The sequence below is a fragment of the Neofelis nebulosa genome, chromosome 2 (assembly GCF_028018385.1).
Source record: "Neofelis nebulosa isolate mNeoNeb1 chromosome 2, mNeoNeb1.pri, whole genome shotgun sequence".
In the NCBI taxonomy this organism is placed as follows: Eukaryota; Metazoa; Chordata; class Mammalia; order Carnivora; family Felidae; genus Neofelis; species Neofelis nebulosa.
In genome coordinates, this window is record NC_080783.1 from 95,944,053 (window position 1) to 95,962,739 (window position 18,687).

General features: G+C 42.2%; 1 protein-coding gene across 4 annotated transcripts in view; it reads left to right on the forward strand.

The window, feature by feature from the left end:
- The window catches only part of TMEM163 (transmembrane protein 163), a 263,560-nt gene that overhangs the window by 123,659 nt on the left and 121,214 nt on the right, over positions 1-18,687 (forward strand). For all 4 annotated transcript variants that reach the window (XR_009251633.1, XM_058695108.1, XM_058695092.1 and 1 more), the window contains exons 3-4: positions 13,469-13,512; positions 14,885-14,976. Coding sequence is in view for 3 of the 4 variants with exons in the window: in XM_058695108.1 (XP_058551091.1) it covers positions 13,469-13,512; positions 14,885-14,976 (136 nt within the window). In the remaining variant the exon portion in view is untranslated. The remainder of the gene's footprint in view (positions 1-13,468; positions 13,513-14,884; positions 14,977-18,687) is intronic.

The window sequence follows — 18,687 nt, forward strand, 5'->3', positions numbered from 1 at the left end:
AGAGAGAATGTTAAGTAGGTTCTATGCTGGGCACGGAGCCCAACATGGGGATCCAACTCAGGACTGTGAGATCATGACCTGAGTTGAAATCAAGAGTTGGCCACTCAACTAACTGAGCCACCCAGCACCCCCTCTTGCTTTTTTTAAATGCTGATTTGTAAGTGTTCCTTTCTTAAGAACTAAAGTATAATACACGTACAGAAGAATGCACAGATCAAAATGAGAGTTTGATGAATTTTCACAAAATGAATGTACCTGTGTAATGACCACTCACACTTACTCATCTTTTTACTTGAGAAGACCTTCTTCTGTCCCCTCCCACTCACTACTCCCTATGCCAGAGGTAATCACATCTTGAATTCTACCACCATACGTTGCTTTGCCTGTTTTTTGAATGTTATACAAACAGAACCATAAATAGATCATCTGCTCAGTGAATGCTTTATTTTCCTTCCTTTCCCCTTGTCATTATTTGTCGGGATTCATACATGTAACTACAAGTAGCTGTATTTCATTTATTGTCACAATTGTCTACTATTCCATAGAATGAATATACCACCAGTTTATCCATTCTACGGTTGAACATTTGGATTGTTTCCAGTTTGACAATTAGGAAATGTGCTGTGTTAACTATGCTGCTGTGAATGGTTTTGTAAGTGTCTTTTCATATCCATATATATATATTTCTTTTGGGTATATATCTAGGAGTGGAATGGCTGCATCGTAGAGTGAGATAATTTTTTATAGATACTGGCAGCCAGTTTTCTAAAGCATTCATACCAATTTACATTTCCACCAGCAGTTTTTAAGAGTTCCAGTTGGAACACATCCTTGCTAGCATTTGAAATGGTCAGCCATTTTTCTTCTGTAGGGGTATCTCTTTGTGATTTTAATTTTCTTTTCCCTGGTTGCTAACGAAGTTGAGCATATTTTCATGTGTTTATTCATTATTTGTATATCATTTTTTTTTTCATAAGAAGCCTGTTAAATCTTTTGCCCATTTTCCTTTTGGGTTGTTTTTCTTTTATTGATTTGTAAGGCTTCTTTATGTATTCTGGATACAGTCCATTGTTAGTTACTAGTATGTAAATATCTTCTTCCACTCTGTGGCTTGCTGTTTTGCTCTTTTAATGGGATCTTATAATGTAGTTTAATTTACTGATCTTTACCTTTATGATTAATGTGTTTATTTCCTGTTTAAGAAATCTTGTCCTTCCCCCAAAGGTATGAAAATGTTCTCCAGTGTTATGAAATACATGTCTCAAATAGATATCTACTGTATTATTTTGTACTTATCATATATACCCACAGAACGTCTCCAGTTGTTTTTTGTGTATGGTGAGGTAGAGTCAATGTCTCAGTACCATTTATTGAAAAGACCTTTCTTGTCCCCAGTATACTTCAGCAGTGCCTTTGTTATAAATCAAGTGACCACATATATGTGGATCTTATTTTGTTCTGTGGTCTTTTGGTTTATCCTTTTGCCAATACTGTTCTGTCTCAATTAGCAGAAGATTTTGAAATAAATCTTGATATCTGGTCATGACTGTCTTCCAGGTTTTTTGGTTGTTGAGTATTATCTTAGCTATTCTTGACTCTTCAAGTTCCACTTAAACTTAAGAATCATCTTATTCTCTCACAAAAAACCTGCTAGAAGTTTGGTTGCTAATATCAAATTTTGTAATCTATGAACATTGTATATCCCTCCATATATTTAGTCTTCCTTAACTTCTCTCTGTAATGTTTTATTATTTTTCTAGGCAGAGGTATTACACCATTTTCATTAGTTTATCTCTAGATATTTGACTTTTTCGGTTCAAAATAGTATCTTTTTAGACTTGGATTTTCTCACTGTTGGTGACTAATATAGAAATAACTGGTTCTTGTGTGTTGATTTAGTGCCTGGTGGTTTTATGTATGCTGAATGCACATCTTAATCCTCTTTGCTTCTCTGATTCTGTCTGCCAGTTTGCCAGTACCTCACTGTTCAAAAACTGGGGCTTTATGGAGAGGTGGGCATGAAAGGAGCAGCATGCAGTTTTAATTTGAGTATCTTTTCCCAGGGTGCTTTACCTCAAATCTTGATAATCTACCTTGACAAGCATCTTGCTTCCTTGTGAGCAAGAGAAGACTGCGTGGTCCGCTGTGCAACCTCTGCTCTTCTCTTTGAAAATGCCATTGGTTTTCCAGCTGCTTGATACTTACACCAGTGGGTGTCTGAGCCCTTACTCCTTTAGTTTCACTTCCCTTTCTCTCTAGTGTGCGGGTTATGGGGAAAAGGTTAAGGAGTGGCTCTGGATCAGGAGCCACATCTACTTACAACCAAACTTGTTATGCCTGTAAGTGGTAATTGTTTGGGCTATAGATAAGCTATAGCATCAAATTGTGGAAAACTCTGAGCTCTGCCTAAGATTAGATTCAGGTATATTATCAGCTCTCAACATCTTCCTCAGTATAATGTAAATTTTAATGTATTTGTAGATTTTCTTTGTAATTGGGGCTTCAAGGTTGACCATTGGCTAGTTTCTTTGATCATTATATTTTTTCTCTAGCATTCCATGCTTTGGTGGGTTTCGTAGAGGAGAGCGGTAGGAAGGGAGGAGGCAGAAGGTCTTTATTCTATCAGGTTTGACTTTTATTCTCCAAGTGATAATGCTGATGATCTTCTAATGGCTTTGATTTAGTGCCATTGAGTAAATATTTATTCAGCACCATTTCATTAAGCCAAATTTTTGAAGTCTTATTTAGTGTACTCCTCTTCCCCATAATATGTTCTTTTTTTTTTTTTAATTCCTTTAGTAACTCTTTAAACCAAAGGGGTCCATTGTGTGGTTTTATGTGTCAGATGAAGGACCATCTTAGTGATCTTACAAGGATGACCTTAAGTGACAACATCCATGCTATTGCTAGCTCTCATTGCCCAGGACATTAGCTTTTGGTTCTGGTGTGAATTAATCATTGCATGTTAAATAAAAACCAGACATTACTATTAGGTTTAGGGATTACTCAAGCATTTATTTATTTTTTTAGTAAGAAATTACTATTTTTAAAAAATGCTACTTTGTTTTGAGGGGGAGAGAGAAAGACAGACAGTGTGAGCGAACACATGTGCATGAGTGGTGGGGAGAGGCAGAGAGGGGAGAGAGAATCCCAAGCAAGTTTTGTGCTGTCAGTGTGCAGCCGGACATGGGGCTTGATCTCACAGACTTTGAGATCATGACCTGAGCTGAAGTCAAGAGTCAGATGCTTAAGTGATTGAGCCACCTAGGTACCCTGCTCAGTAAACAATTATTGAGCACCAACTAGGTACTAGTGCTTTCACAGGCCCTGGGTATAGAGAGTTGAATACAATATAACCCCTGACTTAGGTTTTCATAAGCTGGTTGGGGAAGACAAGGATCATTTCTGTGTGGTACAAGATGAGGGCAGTAGAGGTGGGAGCCTTGGGTGGCAGAGGAGGAGTCCTGGGCCAAGTTAGATTCATTCTTCTACATGTTGGTGTCCAGTTTTCCAAGCACCATTTGCTAAAGAGACTGTCTTTTTTTCCACTGGATACCGTTTCCTGCTTTGTCAAAGATTAGTTGGCCATACATTTGTGGGTGCAATTTGGGTTCTTTATTCTATTCCATTGGTCTATGTGTCTGTTTTTGTGCCAATACCATACACTCTTGATGATTACGGCTTTGTGGTAGAGGCTTAAGTCTGGGATTGTGATGCCTCTTGTTTTGGTGTTCTTCTTCAGTATTACTTTGGCTATTTGGGGTCTTTTGTGTTTCCACACAAATTTTAGGATTGTGTGTTCTAGCTTTGAGAAGAATGCTAGTGCAATTTTGATTGGCATTGCATTGAATGTGTAGATTGCTTTGGGTATTATTGATATTTTAACAGTATTTGTGCTTCTAATCCATGAGCAAGGGATACAGGAGTGCTGATGCATAGGGGCACATGTACACCTAAGTTTATAGCAGCACTTTCAGCAATAGTCAGATTATGGAAACAGCCTAAATGTCCATCAACTGATGAATGGATAAAGAAGATGTGGTTTATATATACAATGGAATACTACTTGGCAATGAGAAAGAATAAAATCGTGCTATTCGCAGCAATGTGGATGGAACTGGAGGGTGTCATGCTAAGTAAAATAAGTCAGTCAGAGAAAGATGGCATACTTTTCCAGTCATATGTGGATCTTGAGAAACTTAACAGAAGACCATGGGGGAAGGGAGGGGGAAAAATAGTTACAAACAGGGAGGAAGGGTGGCAAACCATAAGAGACTCTTGAAGAGAACAAATGGAGGGTTGATGGGGGGTGGGGGAGAGGGGAAAGTGGGTGATGGGCATTGAGGAGGGCACTCGTTGGGATGAGCACTGGGGGGTGTTGTATGGAAGCCAATTTGACAATTATCTTAAAAAATTAAAAAAAAATTTAAAAATAAATAATGGGCTGTGAGTGAGCATTCAGGCTTGCATTTCGCAGCAACTGCACTCAGAACAGAAGGCTAGAGAAGACCAACTGTGAGGGTTCTGTTTTGTAAAAATTTCCCCATCTCTGTTTTCTATTGAATGAATGCTTTATTTACTAGGTGAAAATAGCAGTGTTCTGTGATGAAGGGCTAGTTAGTGCATTAAGAGGCATATTTCATCAAATCGTTCAGCAAGTCACCGCGATATCGCCAGCCCATCGCAACAGTAGGCAGCATGTAGTAGATACTCAGTAAACATTTGTTTGTTAAATGAAAGAATAATTGGTGAGCTCAGGCTGTCCGTGTTGGTCTGGACAGGGTGGGTCGCAGGACAAGGTCTGAGTGTAGTCTGAGGATGCCCAAGCACACCCAGTGCTCACAGGCAACAGACTACTTTCTTGAAAGCCATGCTGGGATCACAGGGACAGCACAGAGAGGAGTCAAATCACATGTAGTGGAAAATATGTAATTGACATTCAGCAAGAACCCTGATCCTATTATTTGTTCTGGTCAGTGAGGTCTTTGGAGTCCGTGTACCAACAAGTGAGGGAAGATGGTTCACTTGATTGAAGATAGTCCATAAATATTCATAAAAGTTAGGTAGCCAGGGCTTCAAGCAGCTTTCCCTCCTCTTCATTCCCTCTTCTTTGTAGAAGAAGCAAAGTGAAGGTGTGTGTGGTTGAGAAAACCAGCATGGCTCTTGGTTTTTTGTCCCTGAGCTGGTGCCTCCTGTGTGTGTGGTACTTCTGAGAACCTGTCTAAACTAGGTATCTCCTGTTGAGTGGCAGTTGTCCTGCCTACATTCCAGTAACACTGACTCTAGTTCTGGAATGGGGGTCAGGTGTGTTTCATGTTACACTAACTGAAGCAGGGTGAATATATTGTGTGTGTCGGAGGCAGTCAGGGTGCCCTGCTCTCCTTGGGGGGAAGACTCTCCTTGGGTTGTTTTCATTCTAATTTTTTTCATTTGTGCTATTCTGTGCTAGTTCTTGGCTTTCTGGTTTTAGGGCTGTTCTTGCCCTTCCCATAGTCCTAGGTATTTGCAATTTGCAAATGCTCCAAGTTCTCCTTGAAAGAATGGTCCTTATAGAGGCCAGTTTCTCCATTGTGCCCCGTAAAGTGCTAACTGTCAATCCAATTGCTGATGGAATGGCTGCCTGGTAACACAGATGGGCCTCAATGTATTGAATCTGTGGTCCTGTCTGCCTTCTCTCTGAAGACTCAGTTCACAGCAAGCTGGAGCTAAGGAGAAGTTGTTGTTTCAATCAGTCAATCAATCAAGGAATCAATCTGAATGCTTTCATGTGTTTATGCACTGATATAGGTATGTAGGAGACATCAGGAAACAAAGCAGAAAAGCTTATGGACTTTGTAGTGCTTACATTCTAATGGGTCGAGGGGGGCATAATGGTATGCAATATTTATGAATAAGAAATCAGATAGTGGGGTAGAAGATAATATGTGCTCTGGTTAAAGAAAACGTAGAGCAAGATCAGGGGGAACTAAGATGTGGGAACTGGGGCAGGCTTCAGTATTAAATAGGGGGGCCGGGACAGGCCTAGGTGAGCTTTGGCCAGAGACCTGAAGGAATGGAGTGGGCCATTTGCATCCTGGGGTAGGAATGCTCTCTGCTAGAGCCCAGACCTGGCAGGAGGCCAGTGAGGAGGCCCCTGGGCTAGAAAGCAGTGAGCTGGTGTGGCTGGTGGTGGGGGGGAGGTCAGTGCACAGGGATTTTGGCCTTTACATGGAGTACAACAAGCAGAACCACTCTGGCTGCATGTCATGGATGCAGGGGCAGAGGTACAGGCAGGGGGGATGGCTAGGAGAATATGAGGAGTCTAGGCAAGACATTTTTGCGGTTGCCCCCTCTTATAAACCTGAATGCAAATGTATCTTTCATTGTAAAGTGGCCCAGGCCACTATTAAATGACATTTGGACCTCCACAGCACTAGCACAAAGGCAATATTCTCCAACCTCTTCAAATCCTCTCTTGCTGTGGGTTACAGATGGTCTTGTGGGTATGTAATTGGGAGAGGGAACATCTGGCCACTTTCTATACATGACCACATACCTCTAGGTCATGTCAAAGAGAGAAGGAGAGTCTCACGATTATCCCTGGGGTCTTGGCAAGGCTTTGCTTGTCTACAGGCTGACAGAGCCCAGGAAGGTAGGGGGAAGTGTCCATCGCAGGCCTGGGACTAACTAATGGGTCTCCATTCTGGGGAAGCTCTACAGAAATGATAACGGCTTTAGAACCTAGTCCATGGTAGAGCTTGTTGTAAATTCCTACTGTAATTTACAGTAGGAAACACCAGAGTCTACTGTCCAAGCAGCACAATGACTGGCAGGCATTTTGCTGAGGACTGCAGATATGGAGATGAATCTACTGTCCTTTCCCTTAAGCTGCTCGTGGGCTGCATCTAAAGTCCCATAATCAAGCCTGCTGGGTCAGCTAGATAGCAGAGGTGGCCAGGCAGGTAAGGGAGGCCACCTGGGTCTGATGCTGCAGGAGAGGCAGGTGACCAAGAGCACATGCCCTGTCCAGCAATGGCCTCGCTGGGAGAAAGGGATAGACCCACACTGGCTGATCTCAGGTTTTCCAGGGAAGCCAAAAATCCAGGTCTTCTTCTTCTTTGTTTTAATTTGTGAAGTCTCCTGATTTAATTTTTTTTTAAGGTTTATTTATTTTTGAGAGAGAGAGATGGAGTACAAGTGGGAGAGGGGCAGAGAGAGAGGGAGACACAGAATCTGAAGCAGGCTCCAGGCTCCAAGCTGTCAGCACAGAACCCAATGTGGGGCTCGAACCCACAGACAGTGAGATCATGACCTGAGCTAAAGTTGGACCCCCAACCGACTGAGCCACTCAGGCGCCCCATGAAGTCTCCTGATTTTAAAATGGCAGTAGCCAACTCTAATATTTGAAGAGTACTATATAGGTCAAACAAAAACTTTCAAATTTCATCCTCAGGTGGCCCTTTTGCCAACTCTGGTCTAAACAGATAAAATACAAAGTCAAGTTGTTATGCTGTGACTGAGGAGGAGTAGTCTAATGGGCAAAGCAGTTTTGAGTTTTCAAACCACTTCTCCCTCTTTTCTGCCAGTGATAACTGAATTCAGCATCCTATCGCAGATGATTGTAGTCTAATCTGTTTGTGTGTGAGAGAGTCTGGAAGTTATTGGACGCTCTGTGGAAGTGAGTTGGAACGTAGATCAGTTAATTTTGACTCCTCTCAGCTCCACCTCTTCTGCCGTCTAGGCAGTAGCAAGCACGATGAAGGTGGTGATGGAAAGAATTCTCAAGTTGGGTTAATTATGAAGCTGTGGGTGAGGTGGTTGCCAGGCGTCTGAGTGACAGAGATGGTTTAATTAAAGTGGGATTGATTTATTAGCGCTTTACTGGCCACATAATTTAGCAACTCGGAGGTGTTACGCGGCCTGGGGTATTGCTAAAGAGTGCTAAGGCTCAAGATAATTATTGCCTTACTTAGGAGAGAATGACAGATGGGACCTCATTGTTGCCGTAAATCTAGCCTGCAATGGAAATGGCATTCTTTGTGTAACGTTGTTGAGGGGCTCTCTGGCTCAGACCACAGTTGCCTTGCTGGCGCTCCCACCTCTCTGTGCATTTCCAAGGCACTTTGAACCTCCACACCCCTCTCTCAAGCTTGGGGCTTATTCAACTGCGTGATTTGCATTTGGCTTTGCCCTAACAATGGGTTGCCTGGGTCTGCTCCGTTTCCCAGCTGTCTTTCTGTTTGAATTTTGAGTTTTCAGTCTGATGGACTTTCTGGCCCATGTGTGACTTAGTCGAGGAAGGTCTTTGACCAGACCTGTATAAATATTTATTTAAGACTTCTGTTGTCTGTGTGCTTCTGGGAGTGTAGCTGTTATTACCCCTTCGACACAGAAATGAAAGTAGAGTGTAGGACAAGAGAAAACCTGGGAGACAGGAGGTTCCATGGACAGAGAGGGACATTTTACTTATGTGCCACACCCTGGCTCACCTGACCCTGATGTGTGCTTCTGCAAACTCTCTGGGGCATTAGCAGTCCACTCAGGTAGGTGATTTAGCTTAGAGAAATGGATTTCAGAAACTGAGCTGTAATGAAGACATGTATGATAGTACGTTTTCCTGTTAGCCAGAAGCCCTGCAGCCTGCCCCCCAGTGTACGTCATAAATCTGATTTCCACTCTTCTGTTTTAGATCTTTGGCTATATTGTTAGGCGTTGGGTAATTTCCCCCCCCCCCCAATAAAATGGATTTCCTTTTTCTAATTTGAATGGCCATGTATGATGGTTGTAGAAAAATGTGGAAAATACAAAAAAAATTGATAGGAAAGAAATCCACTCAAATATCCCCACCCACTAAAGACTGACCACTATCACCATTTGAGCTTTTTTTCTAGTTGTTTGCAATGCATCTTAAAAACATGGTTGTACTGTAAAGCTAGTTATACACATGTATAACCCTTTTCTACCTCATATTTTTGCTCAAACAATAAGGAAATGTATTATTTCACATAACTTTCCTCCACTCCTTCTTGCATCAGGCAAAATGGCCTCACACATACCAGACATTCTATTTCAGGGCCTTTGCACTGACCCTTCTTGTTATCTGGAAGGTTCTTCTTCTAGGTGATTGCATGGCTCACTCCCTCACCTCCTCCACGTCTTTGCTCAAATGTCATCTTTGCAGTGAAGCCTCTTCTGACCTCCCCATTAAGTTTTCACCTGTGCTAGCCAGATGCCTCCTGACATAGGCCCATCCTTTTTCATGGCACCCAGTGCTGATGACACCTATCATGCCACCTATGTGTTTATTATCAATATCATTATTCTAACTAATGTGCTCATAGAAGCATTAACTAAATGTACTTTTTGTCAACATTTTGAAATACCTTACATGTAGCTTAATCTTTTTAATGGAGTGTACTTTAATCATCACCCTGTTACTGGACTTTTAAATTGCATCCAGTGTTTTGATCTTATAAATTACATAAACCTATGATGAACCTTTTGTGTATAAAGTGTTTTTCCATATCTTTTTTTAAAATATGTTTTTATTTTTGAGAGAGGAAGAGAGTGCACGAGTTGGGGAGGGGCAAAGAGAGAGGGAGACACAGAATATGAAGTAGGCTCCAGGCTCTCCACTGTCAGTACAGAGCCCAATGTGGGGCTTGAACTTGTGAACCATGAGATCATGACCTGAGCTGAAGTTGGATGCTTAACCAACTGAACCAACCAGGCACCCCATAACGTGTTTTTCCATTTCTTAGTCATTAAAAGAGATTCTTGGACATGGGATTACCGAATAAGGTAAATTGTCTTCAGACTCATGGCTGCAAGTGGTACAAACTCAACTCAAGCTGGCTCAAGCAAATTAAAGGAAATTACCAGCTGACATATTTGAAAAATACAGGGGTAGACTTCAGTTAGGGCTGATTCCAGAGGTTCAGTGCATGTTATCAGGGATCTGATATCCTTCATATCTGCTTTCCTTTGTGTTGGCTTCATTCTAAGTCAGCTTCTCCCCATTTAGGACAAAATTGCTACCTGTAGCCCCTGTTTTCATGCTGCCAACTATACAGTCCCATATTGAAAAGACATCCCCTTCCCAGTATTTTTGGCACAAACTCTGGACAGGTTCTCGCTGGCTCACATTGAATTGTGCCCCTCTTGAATCTTTACCTTTGGCTGTGGGACAAGGGTATATGAGAGTGGAGCTGATGATGTCATTCAACACAAACCACACACGCTGAGGATAAGGATGTAGCTCTCCCCAGGGGAGACTCAGGGTGCTCTTACCTCAATGGGGAATGGATGTGGGGAAGGCCCCAAAACTACAGATCTTCATTTTACTTAGGAACATTTTAGAAACTCTGTGCTTTCATAGGGGAGAAAAAAAAGGCACGGAAAATGAAGGGAGTCCAGTCACATCCTAAGCATGCGTGTTTGGATGTGCGAGGCCAGCCCAATCAGATGGTGGTCTACTGCTGCTCTCTCCAGGGAAAGGGAGGCAGGCGTGAGGGGGGAAACGCAGGCCTGGGCCCCCTGGGGAATGAGGCTCCAGTGGCCTGTGATTGCATGCCTCGTCGGCTGTTGGCAGCCACTGGCTCCCGGAGTGCATGTTTAAATTATGAGCAGTGGAGACAAGTTCTAAATGTGAGGAGCAGAAGTGTTCTGGAAAATTTCCCTAGGGTGTTCTGATAGCAATGCTCTCCGGATGAATTTAGAGGCTCCTGACAGTAGGGCACTCCATTCCAGAGCAGAGGTGGTGTTTGTCATGCAGGTCCCGCACTGCCAGCTGACAGCCTCAGCAGCTTCTGTGGCCCTTGCCTTGACCCAGAGCAATCTTCGTAAGAGAGCTCCGCTTCACAGCAGCCCCACTGCCTTCTCTCTGTGCATATTGCCAGCTGGCAGCATAATTTTGAGGTCGAAAGGGTCCTTATCTGTCACCCACTGTTGAATGTACACCTGCCTTCAAGGTATTGCTAGACTTTTGTTGGACCTGTGGTGGCTTTCAGCTACCCTAAGCCAAGTATGATTGTGGCTCCAGGGGCACCTGCTTTGTAATCCCTACCTTGGTGGTCAGTCATCTTGGCTCCGGTCTGCTGTTCTCCAAGTGGGAACTGCCCACAAAGGGAAGCTGTCAGAGCCAAGGCCCTGTGGAGGGCCCCTCAATGTACCCCAGATTCCCCACACAATTTAGCATTATCTCCCTTTGCAGCTTATCAGGGAGATCAGATGGAGCCAATTTATAAGTAAATGATACATGTTAGTCCTTCCCTTCTGTGAAGGACTCTGGTTAACCTGGAGCTCTTAGTCAAACTTTCTTTGGTGCATGGAGGATAGAATAATATTAATATTCCATTTGTGCTCTAAGTTATTCATCCCCTGGGCAGGCTTGAAGTACTCACCCAGTGAGAAGGTTTGAAATCATAGACACTGACTCCAACTGAATCAGGGAAACCCCTCATCAATGACCATCTCCTTTGTGGGATTCCAGAGTCTCTAAGGTAAAGTTCCTTGAGTTTGTCAACATAATCAACTGGGTGTACACCTCTTTGAAATCTGTAATCCACTGTGTAAATGTGTGGTCTTACTGAATAGCTGATTAAAGCTTTTTACAGTAACCGGTAACAGTTTACCTCTTGGGAAAGCAGGCAGTCTTCTGGGATGGCAAATGTGGTACTTTATCCATTGTGCCTTCCATTCCATGGTGCCCAGGGCAGACAGTGATGGGTGGGGACAGTGCAGGAGCTCTTCTTTATCTGCTGTGTATATTGAGCATCTGGGCAAGATGTTAGTAGGAGCTAAAAAGGTTTCCATTGCTGATGAACAAGTAATCCACAAAAAGCACAGACTGTAAAGTAAAAAAAAAAAACAAAAAACAAAACAAAACAAAAAAACCAACAACCCAATACTTGTTTCTGTGAAATTTTATGAAGCTTAACAAGTTACCGAGAACTTGGTGCAAGTCAGGCTTACCGTCCTCTAGTGTATCTTGGTGCTCAGTGCAATTCCTCAAGGGATCTCCTGCTATATTTGCTCATGTCAATGTGGCCTGTGAGTTGAGTTCTTTGGGAAGAGCCAGAGCCCCTTTGCATCACCACGGCTGTGTTGCCCACAAAAGCTACACCCCATCACTGCTCACAGCTGGCTCTGCCCTTCTCCTTATGCCCAGGAACAATGCAGGGATAATGATGCAGCTCATTGCAAGAGCCAGAGATGGTTGGGAATTGAATGAATTGCATTGGTCTTACACAGCCTGAGGGCTGGAGTGTAGCTGACTCCCTGGAAGGGCTTGGAAACGTGAAGAAGCCAGTGGTTCTCTTGCCCCAGAATTGTATTTACCCTATGCTTGTCTCTCCACTCCTTGTTGTTTATAGCAAACGATGGCCAACTCCACTTCTGTGTTCTTAGGTTTCAATTCTCACAACATTAATCAACCATCTAGATTCTCTCTTGGTCTCAATTCTTAATTCACAGAAAATGAAGTATGCTTGGTTCACATTGGGTCAGATGACCCCATAAAAGCTGGGGGCAGGGGCACAAAGCACAATATGGCTGTCCAGGGTCCATTCCTGGATGTTATGGGGAGGACAGAGAATGGGGCCATGTGGTGAGCTGAGTTGGGGCTCAAATGGGTATGGACCTCCATGCCCCACACCTATGCCTCACTTACTCCATGAGTCAATGTTTTTCATACCTGTGCATGGGACAATCTACTTCAAACCTTTGCTGACCCACTGGGTAGGGTTTTATTCTTTGTTGGAGGGTGGACATATGCTTGATAATATGGCTTTAAGTCAAACTGAGAACAACAGTCTTTGAAGCTGGACATGGGCACAGATCACAGAATTAGACAGACACACCACTCAGTTGACTTTCCCCCCAAAAAGGTAGATAGATTTTTGAACATGGAGAAATGTCCTTATTACAACTTGTAGACATCTCTTATTTGTAGACATCTCTTATTTAAGATCATTTGCTATGGTTTTTCCAAACTGTTTTCTTGACGCCTACACTGGATTTTCAGCTCTGATGGGAAAGAGATTTCTCTGAACTGTGTTAGCAGTGGCATGTGTGTGTAGATACCTCAACTAATTACCTGATGATGGGAACATTGTGGATGGTGGCACTTTTACCCTGGCAGTTTCATGTGGTTCCCAGCTCTCTGTTCCCAATTGCTAAAGTCTCAAAGTCTCAGCAGCCATTTGATTGACAGGTGCTTGGGCATTTTCATTCTGAAGCCAGCCCTTTGGTGCTAGAGGACGCAGTGGGAAGGGTTGCTGTTGCCAGTGGAGTCCACAATCTTTTCACCTTCACTTTACTTTTTTCAGTTCATAGGGTTGACAAGTACAGTTAATTTTTAACTTAATGCTCTTGGAACTTTTCCACTGATGTTTAAAAGGCCCTATCAACTATATTAATATACTCATAAATGAGAGAAAATATCCATGAGGTCTTAAAATATGCTGAATAATATTTTCTTTCTTTTTAGCTGTCTCCGTTATGAGGTACAGCGCCTCTGCTTTTGGGTTTGCAGTAAGTAACCTGAAATGTACTTTTATGAAGTTTTGCACGTTTTTCCTGAGCCCACAAATCTCACTCTGGGCTGGCAGTTCAGAGGGTGGTTAGCTGAAGAGAGCTTAGCGTGACAAACCTTTTATGGAAATAGCTTCTATAAAAAAAAAAAAAAACAACTACAATTTTGAAGGAAACAACGATACTCTACACGTCTCCAGAACAGATTAGGGACCTCATTTTCCACGCCTGGTTGAGAGGATGGTTTTAGCCTGTTTTTCTCCCTCAAGGTTGTAGGTTTGAAAGTGGGTACACACTGGAGTGAAGCATTTACTGGTACAGGCAGAGGTGTTGGGGTTAGGATTGGGGCTGCTGGCACTAGACAAGTCAGTCTGTAGCCCCATTAGGAGTAACCTGGGTCCTGAACCTGTTTCCTGATGGGAATTGGTCAGAGAAAACAGATCTCAGATGTTTTATAGGCTAGGCATGTTGCAAGCTTGGGTGTAGTTTCCCCACATTCCTTCAAGACAGTGCTAGTGCTTGGAGTTTTCCAGCTGAAAAGTGAGATGTGGTGCAGTGACTCATCTGGAGAGCTCCAACATCCTCCTATGTAGCTTTAGGGTTTCCTGTACCTGAGGGCATGTGTTCCTGTTCCCAAACCCACTTCTGCCCTTTGATGTGAGAACTTAAAGTTTTGGAGGTTGTAGATTGTTTTCAGAATCTTTTGAAAGGTATGGACAGTCTCTCCAGAAAAATGCCCCCCCCACACCCACCCCTCCCTTTTATCCCCTTTCTTCTGTCTCTGTCCCTCACACGTTCACTCATTCATTCAAACAAGAGCATTGAATTTTTTATACAATTCTGAAATGTTAGATTTCCCAGAATCCTTGGGGTATCTCACCCTGAACCTTACTCTCAGTCTCACCCTTGAACTTTATATAGAACAATCGCATCGAGAGCCGGAAACATAGAATCCTTATCCTGAATCTTTTACTTGGGATGTAGGGGAAAGTGCTGCAATTATTTGTCTGCTGGGGGATATGGGTCAGAACAGTACAACTCTCCCCATATCTCCCTGTATCTCCAGAGCGCTAGAAGCTGGGGCCCAGGGAGCAGAGCCCACTGCACCACAGAGTGTGCTTTCTCAGTCCGTGGGAGCAGTGGGAGCTCTGAGGAGAAGCCATGGCACTGCCACCAGGCCGGCATGTCGGGTGACCTCAGGTCCATATTCCCAGGACCCAACATGAGGATGATGAGTAGCCTATATCATGATGATGTGAAGCTTCTTTGCTCTGAGATCACTGGCTCAGATTCCAAGCCTTTGTGTCTTGTGTCTTCACCGTCATGCTTTTTTAACGCTGGAAAACACTAATGCCGTGTCTCCTTCTCCTAGTTTGATGCCATCCTCGACGTCCTGTCATCGGCGATTGTCCTGTGGCGTTACAGCAATGCTGCCGCTGTACACTCTGCCCATAGGGAGTACATGTAAGTGGATTTTTATCTTGTCCCAGGCTGCCGAACCCTTGCAAAGGAAGGCCACGTAATTAGGCTGTCAGCATAACTCACCTTGCAACTTTGGTTCCAGGGATGAGAATGAGGACCCAAGTTTACTTTGAGCGTGCCTGCTGTGATATCAGCCGTATGATAGGCACCTTCTGGGATGGTCACAGAGATGGGACATCCTTTTATAATTCTCCCTGTCCTCTGCTCTTGAGTCTGGAGTGAATGTTTGTATGCTCATTTGTCTGTCCTTCTGTCCATCTATCCATTGACCTATGCTTCAATCCATCCATTCTTCCATCCTCTTTCTCTATGTGTTTTTGGAATCTTTGTTCTCTGGAATTTTCATGCTTTTTTTTTTCTTCGTAAGTAAGATGACTTTTCCACTGTAATTTATGGGAGATATCTTGAGGGTGTTCTAGATTACCCTACTGGTCTTATATTCCTCTATTAGAGGGTGTGGCTTCTCCCAGTCTCTACATCCTGTGGGTGATGGTTTTGTCTTTGAGGAATTTGAGTTTGTGACCATAAAACACATCTTTTCCAACTTGCATCTCTTTATTCCATTTTAAATCTCCAGGCTGATAGCACAGGTTCCAGAGTTAGATATCTTGGCTTTGAATCTTAGCTTACCACTTGCTAGCTCTGTGACCATAGGAAGTTGCTAACTGTTCTATGCCTTGTTTCCTCATCTAGAAAAGCAGAAAAACAACAATAGCTCCTTCACAGAGATATTGTATATATTATATATGTATAATATAATATAATGTAATATATGTTATATTAGAACAGTATGTATATGTGTATATATATGTATATATAATGTCTGTGTATATATCTATATATCTATATAACATATATATAATATATAAGTTTGGCATGTAGTTCAGCTGCCATCTTTATTATTAGGTAATTATTAAGGGGGCTCCCCTGAGACTGAGCCACCACTGGTCATTTACCCTACCTCTGTACTTTTGGACAATTTAATACAAATGAGTAAATGTTATCCACAGTGTGATTTGTGTGGTGCCCAGACAGAAGGTTCTCTTGATGAGGATGCTGTGTCATACTTAAATGTATGAATGTTGAGATACAAACGTTAGGTGCTAGGGGACTCTGGTAGTAATATATCTGGGGTTGCATATGCCAAATGGAAAGCTTTTGAAAGATGATGCTATAGCTGATTCACAAATGAGAACACATTTTATTTCATTGTTGGCTTTAGGTAGAGCATAGAAACTTCTTTTAAGTATTACATATTTATTTAAATGTACATTAGCTCTTTTAACAAATATGAAGTATCGAATGTATGATGCCCCAGATGATATTGTTCAGGATGAAGTTGATTTTTTTGAGTCAACTTATGGTTGAAAAACTTAAGAGAACAATTGTAGTAAATTGATTTTGTGAAATTTCAAACTATGGTACTATAATGATCAAAGTTGAATTAACAGTGGTGCAGCCAAAGGAGCAGCCAATGCAACAACCCAAGTGGTTGCTGGCTATGATTTGAGGAATACAGTGAGAACAATCTAGAAATATGCTCACATTTTAAGAGTTAGTCCTGTCTCTCTCCGAGGATGATATGTTCTTTGGTTCTATAGTTGTACTGTCTGGTGCAATAACTGCTGGTGGCTATTCTGGCACTTAGGTGTAGCTGGTCTGAACTAAGAGGTGTTGTAAGTATAAAATACACACTACATCCCAAAGACTTAGTAAAAAAAAAAAAAAGTAAACATTTTATTCATAACTTTAAAAATATTGATTGTATGTTGATATAAGAATATTTTGGATATGGGGCTCCTGGCTGCCTCAGTTGGTAGAGCGTTCAACTCTTGATCTCGGGGTGGGGGGGTGTGAGTTCAGGTTCCATGTTGGGTGTAGAGGTTACTTAAAAGTTAAAATTAAAAAAAAATTTTTTTTAAAGATGTTTATTTATTTTTGAGAGAGACAGAGCACAAGCAGGGAGGGGCAGAGAGGGAGGGAGACACAGAATCCGAAACAGGCTGTAGGTTCTGACCTGTCAGCACAGAGCCAGATGCGGACCTTGAACCCATGAACTGTGAGAGCATGGCCTGAGCCGAAGTTGGATGCTCAACTGACTGAGCCACACAGGCGCCCCCAAATCTTTTTTTTTTTTTTTTAACGTTTATTTATTTTTGAGGCAGAGAGAGACAGAGCATTAATGGGGGAGGGGCAGAGAGAGAGGGAGACACAGAATTGGAAGCAGGCTCCAGGCTCTGAGCCACCAGCCCAGAGCCCGACGTGGGGCTCGAACTCACGGGCTGTGAGATCGTGACCTGAGCTGAAGTCAGACGCTTAACTGACTTAGCCACCCAGGCGCCCCACCAAATCTTTTTTTTTTTTAAAGAATATTTTGGATATATTGGATTAAACTATTATAATTAATTTTACTTGCTTCTGTTTCTTTTTTCTAATGTGGCTTTTAAAAAATTTTAATTACTTATGTGGCTTATAGTATAATTCTTTTGGGCCTTGACCTCAAAAGAGAGAGCTCTTCCCTCTCTGTCTTTTCTTACTTTAGAAATAATAATCCAGAATTTGATTTGCGATTCCAGAAGGAATTGAGTTCAGTGTTACTCAATTTCTCTCTTCTAATTTGCTCTTTTAAATCTGATTTCCTTTATGCTGAAATGAGTTTCTTATGTATTAGTCACAAATCTACAAATTATTGTAGCTTTTCCATAGTCAGGATCTCTTTGAGCATTTGCCAGGTGGCCTTGAGTTTTCCAAGATGAAAAGACTGATGACAAGAAATGTGTTTTGGTTTTCAGTGGTTGCAAAATAGGTACCATTACAAAAATGTATATCTCTCATGATACCCCAAAGGCAAAAATTCCGAGTAGTTGCTTTGATAATTCCCAGATTCATGCAATGATGCCAGTGAATTTATTTGGAGATTCTTAAATGTAGGGATTAAAACAATATCCCACAATCCATTGTATTGTTGGCTTTAGTTTAAAGTTTTAATCTCTGCCTCATCCCATGTAATTAAAAATTCATGGAATCACTGCCAGATGAGAAACCGATGTTTGCGTATTAATGGGCATGAATGAATTATGAGAGGCATAGCTAGAAAAACCACTGGTTTTCAGTTAGTTGCTGGAGAATAATAAATGAGGAAATACCCAACTGGTCCTTAGTTAATTCCTCTAATTTGTCCTACTTTGACTCTAAGCTTCAGAGAGAATCTTGAGCTTGGAATTGCCAGTACAGGGAGCAGTGGGACCTTTGTCAGCCTTGCTGCCTGATACTGTGTGTGCTGGCTGGGTGCTTGATGCCCAGCGGAAGAGAGGATGCCTTTAGCATCACCATAGGGTGTAGCCCTCAATCGTTTTGTTTTGCACTTCCTTTTTATTGTGGTAAAAAACACTACCACTGGATTTACCATCTTAAACATTTTAAGTGTGTGGTTTAGTAGTATTAAATATATTCATTTTACGGTTGTGAGCTCCTTCATCATGCAAAGCTGAAACTTCATACTTACTAAACAGCTTCCCTTTTCCCTCTCCCCCAGCCCTTTGCAGCCATGATTCTACTTTGTTTCTATGCATTTGATTACTGTAGGTACCTCACATAAGTACAATCATAAGCTATTTGTTTTGTGACTGGCTTCTTTCACTAAATGTAATGGCCATGGCAAAATTAACAAATGGCCCTCATGGTTGAGAAATC